Consider the following 18,890-nt stretch of genomic DNA (forward strand, 5'->3'; position numbering starts at 1 on the left):
CCAGGCTGGTCTCGCTCCTAGGCTTAAGTGTTTTTCCCCCTTCGGCCTCCCAATGTGCTAGGATTACAGGTGTTAGCTATCACGCCCAGCCTCATAACAAAAATTTTTTTTAAGGATTGTTTACATATAATTATCTCTTTCCTCATCTCTTTCGCTTTTCAGGACAAAATTGTTAACTAGGTCCTCTTCTAGCTATTTTTCCAGCAGTATTTAGCATAACTTGACGACTTTCTCCATTAAAATAATGCATGTAAAATATCTATTCTCATCTATACAAAAATATATATGATATATACAAATATGTGTATGTCCAGGTTAAAGAATAATAAAGTAAATACCCCTTTACTTGAAGAAATATAAAATTATGCCAGGCATGGTGGCTCACACCTGTAATCCCAGTACCCCTGCACTTCAGCCAAAATAAATATAAAATTGCTAGTAGCTTTGATCCCCCATGTGTTCTTCTTTGATCATATTTTACCTTCTCTTCCTCTCACATATAACCCAAACTTAATTTTTGAGTTATTTGTTTCCTGGACTTTTATAATACTATTACCATACATGTAATATTCCTGAATAATATCTTAATTCATTCAACAAATATTTTCAATGCCAGCTGTTTCTAAGCATTGTTTTGTCTCCAGAGATACCAGAGTGAACAGATATAAATTCCTGATTTTTCAAGCTTAAATTGATATTATAAACAAATAACATATATATTGTGTTCATTGAATATAAAGGTTAGGTAGAAAAATCAAGTGGGGGCCGGATGTGGTGGCTCACGCCTGTAATCCCAGCATTTTGGGAGGCCGAGGCGGCCAGATCACCTGAGATCTGGAATTCGAGACCAGCCTGACCAACATGGAGAAACCCCATCTCTACTAAAAAAAAAAATTACCCAATTAGCCGGGCGTGGTGACACATGCCTGTAATCCCAGCTACTCGGGAGGCTGAGGCAGGAGAATTGCTTGAACCTGGGAGGTGGAGGTTGTGGTGAGCTGAGATTGTGCCATTGCACTCCAGCCTAGGCAACAAGAGCGAAACTCTGTCTCCGAAAAAAAAAAAAAAAAAGAAAAATCAAGTAGGAAGAGGAATAGCGAGTGCTTTCACCAGAGGGGATATTATGCAGTTTAAAATGGGATGATCAGGGAAGGCCTTATTATGAAGGGAATATTAAAGCAAAGACCTGCCAAAGAGGAAGCCTCATTGATATGTGAGAATGGACATTCCAGTAATAACAAATGTAAAGGCAACAGAGTTCAAGAAACAGCAAGGAAGCCAGTGGGGCAGTAGTGTCATGAGATATCATGAATGAATGTGGTATGAAGGATAAGAGGGGTGATGAGGTTTGGAGTGGTTCATAAGTTGTAAACTGTGTAGATCATTTTTAGGACTTTGTCTTTTATTCTTAGTGAGATAAACAATATTTGGCCAGTTTTTAGAAGAATTATATGATCCGGGTTGTATTTTAATCTGGATCACTGTGGCTGCTGTGTTGGAAGCAAAAGTAAGGAAAAGAAATAGGAATGCAATTTTCAAGCAAGAGATGGTAATTACTTGGACTAGGGTGATAGCAAGTGGAGGTGATGAAAAGTGATTGTGTTTTGGATGTGTTTTGAAGGTCAAATAGGCAGAATTTCCTGATAGATTTCATTATGAGACATGAATGAAAAAAAAAAGATGATCCAAGGATGGCTCTTAAACAACTAGAAGAGTTGAGCTGTGACATTTTGAGATGACTGGGATTGGGAGAAGACTAGATTTGAGATGAAGATGAGGAATTTAGTTTTGGATAGGTTTAAGATGCCTGCTGTATATTTAAGTAGAGTAACTTAGTGGACAGTTGGATATATGGATCTAGAATTCAGATTAGAAATTTGCCTAGGTGCATATATTTGATAGTCATGATCATATTAAGACTGAAATTAGTGTAGAATAGAAAAAAGAGGTTCTAGAGCCAAGCTCTGGGGCACTGTGATGATAAGAAATTGGAAAGATGAGGAATAAATAGCAAGGGAAGCTGAGAATAAATGATCAATATTGTAGGCAGAAAACCAAGAGACTGGAAGGTAAGTACCATAAATGTTTTAAAGAGGAGGGAATAGATTATTTGTAAGAACGGATCCTTGGATTTTACAATGTGGAAAATTACTGGTGATTTTGAGCAGAACAGTGATATGACACTGTTAGAATCTTTGTTGGAGTTGATTAAAAGCAAATGTGAAGACTGGTAGAAATGTAAAATAGTGCATCTGCTGTGGAATATAGTTTGGTGTTTCCACAAAAAATTAAACGTAGAATTACCATATAATCGAGCTATTTTATTTCTAGGTACGTACTCAAAAGAATAAAAAACTGGTATTCAAACAAATTGGTGAACATAAACGTTCATAGTAGCACTATTCAGTGATCTCCCAAAATGGAAACAATCCATATGTTCATCAGTGGATGAATGAATAAACAAATTGTGGTATATACATACAGTGGAATAATATTCAGCCATAAAAAAAATGAAATTTTGGCCAGGTGTGGTGGCTCATGCCTGTAATCCCAGCATTTTGGGAGGCTGAGGTGGGCAGATCACGAGGTCAGGAGTTCAAGACCAGCCTGGCCAACATGTTGAAACCCCATCTCTACTAAACATACAAAAAGCTGGGCGTGGTGGTGGGTACCTGTAATCCCAGCTACTCGGGAGGCTGAGGCAGGAGAATCGCTTGAACCCGGGAGGCAGAGGTTGCAGTGAGCCGAGATCATGCCATTGCATTCCAGCCTGGGCAACAATAGTGAAACTCCATCTCAGAAAAAAAAAAAAAGGAATGAAGTTCTGATGCATGCTAAACATGAATGAACCTGGAAAATCTCTATGCTGAATGAAATAAGCCAGACACAAAAGGACAAATATTGTATGATTCCACTTAGATGATGTTCTCTAGAGGGACAGAACTAATAGGCTATATGTATGTATGAAAGGGAGTTTATTAAGGAGAGTTGACTCACACGATCACAAGGTAAAGTCCCATGATAGGCCGTCTGCAAGTTGAGGAGCAAGTAAGCCAGTGATGGATCAGTCCGAGTCCCAAAACCTCAAAAGCAGGGAAGCTGACGGTGTAGCTTTCAGTGTGGGCCAAAGGCCTGAGAGCCCCTGGCAAACCACAGGTGTAAGTCCCAAAGTCTAAAAGCTGAAGAACTTGGAGTCTGATGTTCAAGGGCAGGAAGCATCCAGCACAGGCGAAAGATGAAGCCAGAAGACTCAGCAAGTCTAGTCCTTCCACATTCTTCTGCCTGCTTTATCCTAGCTGTGCTTGCAGCTGATTAGATGGTGCCCACCCAGATTGAGGGTGGGTCTGCATCTTCCAGTTCACTGACTCAAATGTTAAACTCCTTCGGCAGCACCCTCATAGACACACTCAAGAACAATACTTTGCAGCCTTCAGTCTAATCAAGTTGACAGTCAGTATTAACCATCACAGATGAGGTATTTAGAACAGGCAAAATCACAGAAACAGCAGTAGAATAGACATGCTAGAGGCTGTAGGATACAGGGGAATTGAGTTAGTGCTTAACAGGTTCAGAGTTTCTGCCTAGTATGATGTAAAAGCTCTGCAAATATATAGTGGGGATAATTATATAATATTTTGTACTAAATGCCACTGAATTGTATACTGACAAGTGGTTAAAACTGTACATTTTATTATGTATATTTTATGCAAAAAGGACAGATAAAAATGCAAATGGTAGTAGAGTAATTGTTGAAGAGTACAGAAAACTTTCAAGACGGTTTTGTTATAAAGAGCATAGAAATGGGGAAATAGCTGGTTGGGGTTGTGGAGCTAAAGACTTTTTTTTTTTTGAAAGATGCGGGTAATCATAGCATGTTTGTTTGGTGATATAAGTGATCTAATAGAGAGGAAAAAATCGATATAGGCAAGAGGGGGAGAATTGGCTGGAGTAATATTCTTGAGTAGATAAGAGGGCTTGGCACCTCTTGTAGAGATGGAAAGTCTGATGACCTCTAATGGGACAATAGGTCATTCATTCATGATAGCAGGAGAGAAAGCAATGTGACCTTGCACACACATAAGTGCTTTGGTAGAAAAGGTGGGTAGCGGTTTTTGAAAGTTCTCTTCGGATTATTTTTTTCTTTAAATAGTTCTCTTAACTCAGAGTAAACATGGGGAAGGAGGAGAAGCTTTGAGGAAAGGGAAGAAGGTATAAAATTGTCATCTTGGGGAGGATGAGGAGTAATGACCCTTGAATATGTATGTTCACTAGGGACACTAAGGACCTACTACACAAAAGTGATCATGAATTTGAAGATATACCAGTTGTTGTGGTTCTATGTATTTTCTGGTCATATTCTGCTGCTTTAGTTAGGGTGATGGTGAAAATAATCTGGAGGACAAGATCAATGCAGAAGAGGTGGTCAAAAAACTGAGAAATCAGACTTTTGGAATGATCATCTTTCTGGATATTGAAATCATCATCTCTCTGGATATTGAAATCACTAAGGATTATGACAGTGGTAGTGTGGGACTGAATCCAAGATTAAATCTTCAGACAACTAGTAGAATGATGTGGGATTGATTTATGAGTCTAAGAAAGAGGGATAATGGGTCTTACAGTCTGTTCTATATATTTTGCTATATTTTGAACAATGCTTATGTAAATGTTCTGGTACAGATCTTTTGACATATATATGTGGAAGAGTTTCTTTGGGATATACTTCTTTTTCTTTAAAAATGTTATCGCCGGGCACAGTGGCTTACGCCTATAATCCCAGCACTTTAGGAGGCCAAAGCAGGCAGATCGCTTGAGCCCAGGAATTCCAGACCAGCCATGCCAATATGGTGAAACTCTGTCACTACAGAAAAATACAAAAATTAGCTAAGCAGATGGCGTGTGCCTGTAGTACCAGATACTTAGCAGGCTGAGGTGGGAGGATCGTTTGAGTTGGAGGGGTGGAGGTTGAATTGAGCTGAGATCCTGCCACTGCCACTGCAGCCTGGGTGACAGAGCAAGACCTTGTCTCAAAAAAAAAGAAAAAAAAAAAAAAGAAAGAAAAGAAAATTATGTCTGGGTTACCAGGGACTTTTTTGTAGTTGTTTTTGGTGCTTCTCTTCTGTCTGACCTTTAAATGTTGGCATATAGGGCTTGGTCTTTGACCCTCTCTTCTTTTCTATCTACAAACTCCCAAGGTGATATAACTCCATCATGATACAGATGCTGATAGACTACCAAATTTGTGTCTCCACTTTTCACTTTTCCCTGAGCTCTAGAATTCAACTGCCTGTTTTATATTTCTGCTTTCATATCTGATTGATACTTAACACATACAAACAGAACTCTTGATTTTTCTTTGCAGTTGTGCACCCCCACCCCCACTATTTTACCTTTCATTAAATTGCAACATTATCTACTAATTTGCTCAGGCTTAACATTTATTAGTATCTTTTCTTCTCCCACCACATCTAATCAGTCAGCATGTTCTGTCAGCTGTACCTCTAGGATGCAGTCATTTCTCATCAGCTTTATTGCAACTTGTAGACCAGTAGTTTTCAAACTTTTTGATCTCAAGGCTCCAGGAAACCTTTGCATTCTTAAAAATTATTGAGAATTCTGAGGAGTTTTGTTTATTCATATTACATTTACTCATATTTATTGTATTAGAAATTAAAACAAATCTTAAGAATATGTATATATTAATTTATTTTAAAATGAATTTATTATATGTTGATGTGAATATCATTTTATAATAAAAGTAAAATTACTATATTTTAAAAGGTAAGAAGGGACATGCATTGGTTTATTTTTGTAAATATCTTGAATGTCTGTCTTAGTAGAAGATAGCTGAATTTTTGTGTCTGCTTCAGTATTTAGTCTGTTAGGACATGTTTTAATTAATGTATATGAAGAACATCTAGCCTCACATAGATATTTATTTGGAAAGGAAGGAGTATTTTAATAGCCTTTTGAAAAATTGTGGATATTCCTTTTGATATTACACTAAAGCTCATTAAGTGGTAATTTTAAAAGGTTTGTTGGGCTGAGCATGATGGCTCACACCTGTAATCCCAGCACTTTGGGAGGCTGAGGTGGGCGGATCATGAGGTCAGGAGTTCGAGACCAGCCTGGCCAACATGGAAACCCCGTCTTTACTAAAAATACAAAAATTAGCCTGGTGTGGTGGCAGGCGCCTGTAATGCCAGCTACTTGGGAGTCTGAAGCAGGAGAATTGCTTGAACCTGGGAGGTGGAGGTTGCAGTGAGCCAATATCATGCCATTGCACTCCAGCCTGGGTGACAGAGCAAGATACTGTCTCAAAAAAAAAAGAAAAAAAAAGATTTGTTGTTTCTTCAGCACTTAGAAATTGCCTGGTATATTTTCTACAAATATTTATTTTTTGAATAAGTATGTGCATCCATCCATTATCCATACATCTGCCCACCTTTTCATCTGCTTTTCAGTTTACAAAAATTTATGGACTAATTTTTCAGGTTTTGTTTCCTCTCCAATTTCATTTTTTGTGGGTTTATTATTTCATGTCTGCATTTTTGTAAAGGAGATAAACCCATGTGAAATGAGCTAAACTTTTGAAATAGTGGTATAGGTATTATTCCAGGCAACTTGTTACATTGTGGGGTTGTAGCAGTGGAAAAAAAAAAAAATGTTTCTGTTCTCATGGTTTTAAATTTAGCATAGATTTTCTTTGTATTAGTACTAAAGCTACACAATTTATAACTACAACAGATGGCAAGTTATAAAATAAGATAGCCGGGCGCAGTGGCTCACGCCTGTAATCCCAGCACTTTGGGAGGCTGAGGCAGGCAGATCATGAGGTCAGGAGTTCAAGACCAGCCTGGCCAATATGGTGAAACCCTGTCTTTACTAAAAAAAAATTTACAAATAAATATTAAAGACTTTTCTACTTAAGATAATTCAATATTTTCTAATATGACAAAAGTTGAAAAATATAGAGAATAAGTTTCAACTAAAGTTTGTGTCATAGCTTGATTGATTTTATTTTTTAAAGTTTGGGCAAAAATTATAATGCATATATTAGCTGTACTATTTTAACATCATTCTCAGTTCTACTGAAAAAAATTATTTTTGTAATTGAATTCAGTGATTTAGCATTGATTAAAGGGATAAGGATTCATCTTCAAAATTAAAACATAATAAAATAAGATATTAAAAAATATAATAAAAAGGCAACTGTTGACAAATATTGTTGGATATGTTGTCAGTTTTTTTAACATCAAAAGTCCTGACATATAGCCTGGGCAACAGAATGAGACCCTGTCTGTACAAAAAATAAATAAATAAATTAGCAGGGCATGGTGGCGCTTGCCTGTAATCCTAGCAATTTAGGAGGCTGAAGTGGGAGGATTGCTTGAGTCCTGGAGTTTGAGCTGCAATGAGCCATGTTTTCACCACTGTACTCTAGCCTGGGTGACCGAGCAAGATTGTGTCTCCTTAAAAAAAAAAAAAAGTCTCACATTTTGTAAAAAGAAAAAAAAGATATATTGTCAGTTTTAGATGATCAGAATAAGGCACTTATTTTTGCAGAAGATTGTGAGGGAAGTCAAGGATTACAAGTTAGGTACTGTGCTTTTTGGTGATTTTTTCCTGTTTAGTTTTAAATTTGAAATTATTCTGATACATTTCTGTTAACTTGATTGTTGAGAGGAATTATATTCAACTGAATCAGTCAAAATAGGCATTTATCCAACCTGGGCAACATAGTGAGACCTCATCTTTATTAAAAAAAAAAATAGCCAGGTGTGGTAGTGTGCACCTGTAGTCCTAGCTACTCTGGAAGCTGAAGTGGGAGGATTGCTTGAGCCCTGGAGGATTTAGGCTGCAGTGACCCATGATCGTGCTACTGCACTGCAGCCTGGGTGACAGAGGAAGACCCTGTGTCAAAAACATAAACAAAGGCAAACAACAACAAAACAAAATAGTCATTTGTGTATAAAACTTTTATAAACTTTTTGGGCAGTATTTGTCAATAGTTATATCTTTTTATAATTTTAGAACATTTATGTTTCTTAAAGTTTGCTCTTAGGGAAATACCTTGATATTGAGGAAAGCATTAGAATTCATTGCTCAGCTTAGATTTGACGAATGTTTGGAATTAATTTCTGGTTCATATTTTTGTTAAGAAAACAAGATCATGTTTCTACATTAGCATTTTGAACAGTTGATATCAGTCCAGCAAAAATCATGCCAAATTAAATCTAGCATTTTTTAAAGAATGTTTAAAATTATTCTTGTAATGTTCGAGTCCTTTGTTTTTTTCTGAGACAGAGTCTCGCACTGTTGCCCAGGCTGGAGTGCAGTGGTGCAATCTCGGCTCACTGCAAGCTCCCCCTCCCGGGTTCACACCGTTCTCCTGCCTCAGCCTCCCCAGTAGCTGGGACTACAGGCGCCCGCCACCATGCCCGGCTAATTTTTTATATATTTTTTTAGTAGAGACAGGGTTTCACCGTGTTAGCCAAGATGGTCTCGATCTCCTGACCTCGTGATCTGCCCACCTCGGCCTCCCGAAGTGCTGAGATTACAGGCGTGAGTCACCGCACGAGTCCTTATAATCAATTAATTGCTTTTTCTCTGTAATAATTGTAGACAGCTGAAGAGGGATCAATTTAAAGAAATTCAAGTTTACTTCAGTAATCATTCTAGATTACAGAATTGTACTTTAAAATAGCTACATTGTATATATCAGTACTAGAAACATCCAAGAAATAGGAGTCTACATTACATAAATATATAAAATATAAAAAGCTTTATTATAAAGAATGAGAATAATTAGTTGATACTCAATATAGAGAAGTCACTGTGCTTAAAATTGTAACTTTTTAGTTCAAGAACTTTTATTAGGCCTAAGTTAAATATTGGTTTTTTAAAAAATGTGAGCTTTGACTTTGCATTTAAAAGTGATGAATATATCTATGTCGTAAGAATGAGGGGAAGTAAATAATTGGCAAACACAGGCTGAAATACCTTTTTAAAAAAAGTAACCTTTTCTTTTTGGAATAATTTTAGAGTTACACACAGGTTGCAAAGACAGTACAGAGAGTTCCCTTATGTTCTTTACCCAGTTTCCCTTATTGTTATATGTGCATTACTGTGTATGCATTACTGTAATGTATATGTGCATTACTGTTACATTTTAAACATTAATTGAATTTCATGATATCTTTTTTGTGTACCATGATTCAAACCAGGATACTATATTGCATTTAGAATAGTACTTTTGTAAAATAATTTATTTAATTTTTGAAACATATAAATAATATGTTGTAAGCATCTGGGGAGTAAGAATTTTTTGTTATGTTAATATCTAGATTAGTACAGGTGTACCTCAGAGATATTGTGGATTTGGTTCCATACCACCACAATAAAGCGAATATAGCAATAAAGCGAGTCACAGAAATTTTTCGTTTTGCCCAATGCATAAAAAATTATGTTTGCACAATATTGTAGTTTGTTAAGTGTCCAACAGTATGTCTAAAAACACTATACATACCTGAATTAAAAGTACTTTATTGTTAAAAAATGCTAACAATCATCTGCACTTTTAGCAAGTCATAACTTTTTGCTGGTGGAGGGTCTTGACTCAGTATTGATGATTGCTGTCTGATCAGGGTGGTGGTTGCTAAAGGTTGGAGTGGCAGAGGCAATTTCTCAGAATAAGACAGCAATGAAGTGTGCCACATTAATTGACTCTTCCTTTCATAGAGGATTTCTCTGTAGCATGGGATGCTGTTTGACTGAATTTTACTCAGAGTAGGACTACTTTTTTTTGAGACAGAGTCTCTCTGTCACGCAGGCTGGAGTGTAGTGGTATGATTTTGGCTCACTGCAACCTCCGCCTCCCAGGTTCAAGCAATTCTTGCACCTCAGCCTCCTGAGTAGCTGGGACTACAGGCATGCACCACCACGCTTGGCTAATTTTTGTATTTTTGGTAGAGATGGGGTTTCACCACGTTGGCCAGGCTGGTCTCAAACTCCTGGCCTCAAGTGATCCACCTGACTTGGCCTTCCAAAGTGCTGGCATTACAGGCGTGAGCCACTGTGTCTGGCCTCAGAGTAGAACCTCTGTCGAAATTGAAGTCAGTCCTTTTCAAACACTACTGCTGCTTTATCAACTAAATATACAGAACATTCTAAGTTCATTGTCATTTCAACAATATTCCTAGCATCTTCACCAGGAGTAGATTCCATCTTCAGAAATCACTTTCTTTATTTATCCGTAAGAAGCCAGTCCTCTTCAGGTTCCACTTCTAAATCTAATTCTCTAGTAGTTACTTCCTCTACCTAAGTCTTGAATACCTCAAAGTCATCCAGGAGGGTTAAAATCAACTTCTTTCAAGCTCTTGTTAATGTGGATAGTTTGACCTCCTTCTATGAATCACGAATGTTCTTAATGGAATCTGGAATAGTAAACCCTTTCAGGAAAGTTTTTGATTTACTTTGCATAGATCCATCAGAGGAATCACTATCTATGGTGGCTATAGCCTTACAAAATGTATTTGTATTTCTTAAATAATAAGACTTGAACATCAACATTACTCCTAATCCATGGGCTGCAGAATGGATGTCATTTTAGCAGGCATGAGAAACAATATTCATCTCCTTGTATATCTCCATCAGAGGTGTAGGGTGACCAGATGCATTGTCAGTGAGCAGTAATATTTTAAGAGGAGTCCTTTTTTTTGAGAAGTAGGTTTTCCATAGGCTTAAAATATTTAGTAAACCATGCCATAAACAGATGTACTGTCATTCAGTCATTTTTTTTCCATTCATAGAGCACAAGCAAAGTAGATTTAGCATGATTCTTAAGGGCCCTAGGATTTTCAGAATGGTGAATGAACACTATCTTCAACTTAAAGTTACCAGATATGTTAGCCCCTAACAAGAGCATCCGCCTGTATTTTGAAGCTTTGAAGCCAAGCACTGACTTTTCCTCTCTAGCTCAGATGACATCTTCTTCCAGGAGAAGGCTGTTTGGTCTGTGTTGAAAATCTGTTGATTAGTAGCCACTTTTATTAATTATCTTAGCTAGGTCTTCTGTGTAACTGCGTGCAGCTTCTACGTCAACCCTTGCTGTTTATCTTGTGCTTTTATGGTATGTAGACGTCTTCTTTCCATAAGGCTCGTGAACAGACCTCTGCTACTGTCGGACTTTTCTCCTGCAGCTTTCTTACATCTATTAGCCTACATAGAATTTAAGAGTTAGGGCTTTACTCTGGATTCAGCTTTGGCTTAAGGGAGTGTTGTGGCTAGTTCGATTGTCTATCCAGACCACTCAAAATTCCTCCATATCAACAGGCTGTTTTACTTCCTTATCACTTGTGTGTACAATTTTAATTTCCTTCAAGACTTTTTCTTTTGCATTAATGACTGGGCCAACTGTTTGGCTCAAGATGCCTACCTTTTGGCCTGTCTTGGCTTTTACATCCCTTCTTCACTAAGCTTAATCATTTCTAGCTTTTCATTTAAAGTGAGAGACAGGGACTCTTCCTTTCACTTAAATACTTAGACCATTGTAATATTACTAATTAGCCTAATTTCAATATTGTTGTGTCTCAGGAAATAGGGAGGCCCAAGGAGAAGGGAGAGAGGGGAGTGGCTAGACGGTGGAACAGTCAGAACACACACATTTATCAATTAAGTTCTCAGTCTTAAATGGGCACGTTCATGGTGCCCCAAAATAATTCTAATAGTACTATCAAAGATAACTGATTACAGATCACCATAACAGATAATAATAATGAAAAATTTTGAACTATTGGGAGAATTACCAAAATGTGACACAGAGACACAAAGTAAGCATGTGCTATTGGGAAAATGGTGCTGATAGACTTAATTAATGTGGGGTTGCTACAGACTTTCAATTTGTAAAAAGTGCAATATTTGTGAAGTGAAATAAAGCAGAGTGCAATACAATGAGGTTTGCCCCTACTTCTTATCTAGCTGGCCTTCAATAAGTATTTGTTGCATGATTGAATGAGTCTATGAGATTTAGTAGGAAACATATTTTGAAAAGAAATACCCTTGATTCTGTTTCCTTCATAGGAACTAGAAAGAGCCTATTTTATCTTTTTGCATTTAATCACCACTTTCTTTTTATTTCAAATAGTGAGAAGTCTTGGAAATGGTTGAAACTACACATTGTTGAATGTTTTAGTGAATATAAAATGAACTGAGGTTATACTATATGTAAATTTTTGGCAGAATACATAAATGATTTTATGAGTATGGGACTGTTATTGCACACAGCTTTCACTTTTTAAAACAATATTAAGAAGGAGTTTAAAAAGTATTTAAATTCTCTATATACGTTGAGACTAGCATATTCAACCTTTATACCATGGATAATCTGTTACAGCTGTTTTTGTTGCACCTGCTTTCCTGCTTAATAATTAAATTTCCTGAATCTTAAAATTGGCCTCGTTTTAATCAATTAATCATAATAATGACAATTTATTGCTCTTTAATACTGATTTTGATTTACTTAATATTCTTATATTTCTTAGCTCACAGAAATGCAAGCTGAGAGTAGTTATTACAGTCCACAGAAAGTAAAATCTAAAGAAGTATTGTGTTGGGAACAAGAAGGAACTACAGTTGAGGTAATCTTTCAATATTGAACCTGTATTTTTAAATATTTGGTTCTTTAATATTTTATAAATATTTTAATATTTTATAAATACCTGTTTTTATCAGATGTAGTATATTTAAAAATACAAGTAAGATGTTTGTTTCTTATTTTAATAGAGTTTACTATCCCTTAGATAGTATAAATAAATAGTATAGAATAAATTTAAAAATGACATAATTCTAAAGATGTTTAACTAATTTAGAGATTCTACAAGGAAAGCCTCTAACATTTTTATTAAATTCAAGTTCTTAGTTCTAATGTTTCCATTCCTCTTATAGGCCCTTATGATGGGAGAACCTTTCTTTGATTGCCAGATTGGGTTTGTTGGTTGCAGAGCCATGTGCCTTAAAGGAATTATGGGTGTTAAAGATTTTGAAGAGAATATGAATAGAAGTGAAACTGTAAGTCCCTTTCCTCCATGCTTTTGGATAGGATATAGGAATAATTAAGTGCTTATTGAAGTGTTTAACCGTATAATATCTGTTAGACTATATATATCTCGGGCTTGAGAGAAGATCTTTACTATTTGTTCCTGTGTTTCCCCTGCCAGAAATTATAGATCTCGGGGAGTTTAGAAAGTTGGTAGCACCTAACACCTGGACAGTAGTTCCAACTACTTTCTAATTCATGAATCTTTCTTCTTTTTTGTTTATGACAGTTATTTGGAGTTTCCTTTTGGTTTGTTAAAATGATCTTGGCCAAAATAGTTAATGAAAGTGGAGCAGCAGCATTCCTTATCTTTCTGTTTTAGTGATTTCTTTTGACTAGTAAATGGGCATCATAAAATCAAGGTTTTATTTTGTTTAACAGGCTAATGATTTTTCTTCCTGTTTATAAATTTTGCATTTGTTTTCAGGAAGCCTGTTTCTTCATTTGTGGTGACAATTTGAGTACGAAAGGTTTCACATACCTTACAAATTCATTGTTTGATTACCGAAGCCCAGAAAATAATGGTACTCGCGCAGAATTTATCTTGGATTCAACTCATCATAAGGTTAGAGAATATATATTTGAACCAAATTCTAGGCTGTGTTTGGGTGGACACATTGTATGAATACTTGTGATTTCTAGCTTTCTTTTCAAATAATACCTTCTGAATGCTAATTGTTTATTAAAACATTTTGAATGCATTTATACAGTGTATACATGTAGAAATATTTGAGGAGTGCACAGAGATCTTTTATTGAATATGTAAACATATTTTGCTTATTTATGCCCTGCTTCAAAAATAATTGTGGAGGAAACATGTTGAATTACCTCTGTTAATTTTTGTTACTTTTAATGTGTGGGATTGATGTAAAGAAATGAGGAATTTACCTTTTTACTATGTATACTTCTTAGTGTTTTTTAAATGTAAGAATATATTAATATGTTTATGGAATATTAATACATTTATGAAATCAGTTAAAAATTCAGATAATTACCTGAAGATTAATGCAATAGGATAATTTACATTTTACTCTTTTTTATCAAGATTTACTTTCATTGTTAAAATATTTAATGTTGACTTGCATAATTAACATACATTTAGAATATTTCAGTATATCTTTAGTGTTTGAATTGTTTCATGATATGAAATATTTAAGGATTATTTCTATTTGAGAGTATACATTATTAGACAGTTTAGTGATAGTGATAAAGGTCAGAAGTGTACTGTCTTCTCCATTGTAGATATTTATTAACTAGACGATTAATAAGGTGGTCAAAATGTCTCATAAAAGTATGGATATCTTTTTTGTGTGGTCTATAATAGATGGAATATTACCTTTCTTAGAAGTAAATTCTTGGAATAACTTCTGTCCTTTTGGTCATCCTTTGTGTTGTTATACATTCTATATAAAGATATATATCTAACCTATCAAGCTGTAAACTCAAAAGTTTCTTTTATACAATGTTTATTCTGTTTGCATTGCTTCGTTGGCAGGAGACATACACTGAGATAGCTGGAATGCAACGGTTTGGGGCTTTTTATATGGATTACCTGTATACAATGGAGAACACTAGTGGCAAAGGTATTGGCTTCTTTCCTTTATGTTTGCCATTTCTTGAACAACTGAAACAAAGCCTTCCTCAGAATCAATTGGTCCTTGACTGGTTGTACTCTGCTACATAAGATTTATCTTCTAGTACTTCGGGGAGTGGTTTAATTTTAACATCATGTTAGAATTGTCTTAGATTCTTGTCATTTCAAATCTGTTCTTTATACAGCTGACTGAAGACATTTTGTATAACCTATTAGAATTAGTTCTCATATGTACCATATATTATGATTCTGATAAATTTTATATTACATTAAATTTTTAAAAAGAATAAACCTTTTCTATTCTAAATACACTTTGAAGGTGATACTAATTTTTAATTAAAAAGAATGTGTTGTATCAATCAGAAAAATAGAAAATCTTCCAGAAACTTTAGATGCATAGATTGTATTATCTTATTATGTACCTTATTATTGTATTTTTTCTATTTTTTGGAAATAAATGACATTTAAAAAATTTCAACTTTTTTTTTATTTCTACATCAATATATAATGTACTTACTATTTCAGTCTTTTTTATGTTGAAAAGTTAGTGAAAATAGGTTCACAGTTTTTTTTGGTGAATTTTTCATGTTTTATAAAAATGATTTCAGTGTATTAGGTGATATGTTAGGTACAGATGAATGCAATGAAAACCAAAGCATTTCCCAAGGAGCCAATAGGTGGTGTTGAACTAGGCATTTAAGTAAATGATTATAGCATAGCATGTTAAGAAGAGTAGTATAGAGAACTAGAAGAAGTGTGGGTAAAAAAAAAAAAATGACAACTTTTTCTTGAGAGGTTGAAACTTCGCAGAGTTGATCTTGAAGTAAATTTGTTTTTGATGAAGAAAGAAGGAAAGAGCAGTGATTTTCTGGCTTCTGCTTTTGGAATGGTTTCTAAATGTTGATGTTTTCGTTGGTCAGTCCTTAATTTCTTTCCCTAAACTTTCTCCCAAGTTAATTTCATTCTTTTCCATGGATTTAAGTGCTTTCCATATGTTGTTGATACCCAAATTTGCATTTTATAGTCCAAACTTCTCTAAGATTCAGAATTAAATATCCAATGCATACTTGATGTTTTTACCTCTGTCTTTCAGATATCTCAAAACTGATTTTGTCCAAAATTGAGTTATTAATAAATATTCCTATGACCACTTACTACCTCTGCTTCTCTATTTTTAGGCTTCTCTTCTTGGAAAATCGTACTATCCTCTTCTTGTTGCTCAAGCCAGAAACGTGGGAGTCATCATGACACACTTTTTCCTTCGCTCCTAGCCATCTGGTCCACAGATGATAACAGTGGTATCACTGTTACCATATGGACTAGCATCTAGTTCATATGTACCATCATCTCTAGGTTCTAATATATATATTTTTTTGAGACAGAGTTTTGCTCTGTTGCTCAGAGTGCAGTGGCATGATCTCGGCTCACTGCAACTTCTGCCTCCCTGGTTCAAGCGATTCTCATGCCTCAGCCTCCTAAGTGGCTGGGACTACAGGCATGCACTGCCATGCCTGGCTAATTTTTGTATTTTTAGTAGGGGCGGGGTTTTGCCATGTTGGCCAGGCTGGACTTGAACTCCTAATCTCAAGTGATCCATCCACCTTGGCTTCCAAAAGTGCTGGGATTATAGGCGTGAGCCACCGCACCCAGCCAGGTTCTAAAGCTTTCTTACTGGTCTTCCTGCTTTCACTGTAGTCCTATAGTTTCTACTGCAATCACAGGGATTTAATTATCTGCTGATAATTTTCATGGGCCTGACATTGGTTTGTTTAAAAACAAAATTAAATAGTTTACTAGATTCTGGTCTTGAGTTACTTGGTGGATAGTGATAACTATTAAGAAAGCTAGATAAGAGGAAAATTTTTGGAGGAAAAGATGAGTTTTGAGATATCTGTGGACATTGAAGTGTAAATATTCCTTAGCCAGTTATATATATGAAAGTGCAACTCAGAAGTCTTATGTTCTAATAGCGTTGCAAATTATTATAGTGTTGTAATTGCCACTTGTAAGCTGGTAGGTTTCCTCTTGTTCAGTATAATGTCTTATGCACGTGCTGTGGATTCCATGTCTTGTGAGGAGGTGGAGTATGTAGTAGTTATCTTTCAAGCAAAGGAAACCTAGCACAGAACATCTTTATTTGTATGTATGCCTCTCCTGCAGTTTTTAAAAGATAGAAACATGATTTATGTTTGTTAGATTGTTTATATATTACTTCTGAGAAGCCAGTAGTTTGTTAACTTTTGGGTTTTTCATATTTTTCACTTCCATGAATAGTATACAGTGTTACAGATATCATAGTCCTTAACTTTTAAAACAAAATATTGAATATTACACATGTACAGAACAGCAAAGAATTTAAAACTGAACACCTGTGTATTCTCCACGCACACCAAGAAATAGGACATTGTTAGCATCCAGTAAGCCTCCTATGTGTTTCTTTTCTACCACACTCTTCTCCTTTACTGGAGGAGATTGCTGTTTTGAGATTCATTGAGAACCATTGTCTTGCTTTTGGTTTATCCCCATTTTACAGATGAGGAAACAGCAAACCCATTACAGGTAAAGTAACAAGAACCAAGATCATACACAGTATGTGGGATTTGAACCCAACCTATCCAGCTCTAGAGCCTACATTTATAACTACTCTGTTGATATTTCTTTTCTTTTTTTTTTGTTTGTTTTTTTTTGTTTGAGACTGAGTCTTGCTCTGTCGCCCAGGCGGGAGTGCAGTGTTGCAATCTCGACTCACTGCAAGCTCCGCCTCCCGGGTTCATGCCATTCTCCTGCCTCAGCCTCCCGAGTAGATGGGACTACAGGCACCCGCCACCACGCCCGGCTAACTTTTTGTATTTTTAATAGAGACAGGGTTTCACCATGTTAGCCAGGATGGTCTCGATCTCCTGACCTCGTGATCCACCCGCTTCGGCCTCCCAAAGTGCTGGGATTACAGGTGTGAGCCACTGCGCCCGGCCCTCTGTTGATATTTCTTTCTTTCTTGGTTTACCTGAAACAAGAAATTTGTAGAATTTTAAGTATTAATGAGCTAGGAAAAGTAATGAGTTCCTATAAGAGGATACTTGTAAATACTTAAAAAAAAAAACCTTATCTAAAACTCTTGTTTTTTTGTGACAACTTTTTTTTTGTTTCTATGGTCTACGTTATCAAAAAGTGGCCTAAATTTTATCTAAGTAAATATCTAAACACATATTGAGCCAATATTTTTACAAAGTTTGTAGTGAATCCTGATAGTTTGAAGGCAGATTTGATTTTGTATGTTTTAAGTAAGTTCATCGTAGTATTCTAATTAATGTAAGAAACTAGGCCGAGCGTGGTGTCTCATGCCTGTAATCCCAGCACTTTGGGAGGCTGAGGTGGGCAGACCATGAGGTCAGGAGTTTGAGACCAGTCTGGCCAACATGGTGAAACCCTTTCTTTACTAAAAATACAAAAATTAGCCAGGGGTGGTGGCAGGCGCCTGTAATCCCAGCTACTTGGGAGGCTGAGGCAGGAGAATCACTTGAAACTGGAAGGTGGAGGTTGCAGTGAGCTGAGATCATACCACTGCACTCCAGCCTGGGCAATAAGAACAAAGCTCCATCTCAAAAAAAAAAAAAAAAAAAAGAAAAGAAAAGAAACTAGTAAATACAGTAATAAAGGAAGCTTCTATTATTTATTTTTCTTGTAATAAATGATATAATAGTATCTTGTCCACATTATACTATGGCATATAAATAAAAATTAAGTTTCCTGTGCTACTATTTGATATTGATGATAAGCTGCTGCTTCTCTTCTTCTTCTTCTCCTCCTCCTTCTTTCTTCTTGCTGCTGCTGCTGCTTCCTCCCCCTCCTCCCCTTCTCTTCTCCTCCTCCCCTTCCTTGTCCTCCCCCTCCTTGCCTTCCTCCCCCTCCTCCCGGTCCTTCTCCCCTTCCTCCCCTCCACCCCTCCTCCTCCTCCTCCTCCTCCTTCTCCTTCTCTGTGAGTATACTTTATGTAGTCATTTTTGTTTACAACTGAAACTCTGGAAAAATTAACATATTTTGCCCATGAGCTTCTTATAGACACCAGTAAAAGTTTGAACCTTGTGTTCCACAAGATAAGCATCTTCTGACAATTATTTTACTTTTTTTTATGGTGCTTGAAAGCAAATGATGTTTTAAAAACTAAATGGAACTATTTATTATTAATATAATTGTGTAAAT

The 18,890-nt window shown here is 36.0% G+C and overlaps 1 protein-coding gene across 25 annotated transcripts in view; it reads left to right on the top strand.

Annotated features, from left to right (window-relative positions):
* The window catches only part of VPS13B (vacuolar protein sorting 13 homolog B), a 915,151-nt gene that overhangs the window by 112,331 nt on the left and 783,930 nt on the right, over positions 1–18,890 (top strand). For 23 of the 25 annotated variants that reach the window (XM_063669399.1, XM_054497603.2, XM_054497598.2 and 20 more), the window contains exons 9-12: positions 12,543–12,638; positions 12,946–13,068; positions 13,524–13,661; positions 14,592–14,679. In XM_063669399.1, coding sequence (XP_063525469.1) covers positions 12,543–12,638; positions 12,946–13,068; positions 13,524–13,661; positions 14,592–14,679 — 445 coding nt within the window. Of the gene's footprint in view, positions 1–1,023; positions 7,927–12,542; positions 12,639–12,945; positions 13,069–13,523; positions 13,662–14,591; positions 14,680–18,890 lie in introns of those variants that run through there. The other 2 variants (XR_010127329.1, XR_010127330.1) reach the window with 1 other exon arrangement.

The sequence above is a fragment of the Pongo pygmaeus genome, chromosome 7 (assembly GCF_028885625.2).
Source record: "Pongo pygmaeus isolate AG05252 chromosome 7, NHGRI_mPonPyg2-v2.0_pri, whole genome shotgun sequence".
NCBI classification, from domain to species: domain Eukaryota; kingdom Metazoa; phylum Chordata; class Mammalia; order Primates; family Hominidae; genus Pongo; species Pongo pygmaeus.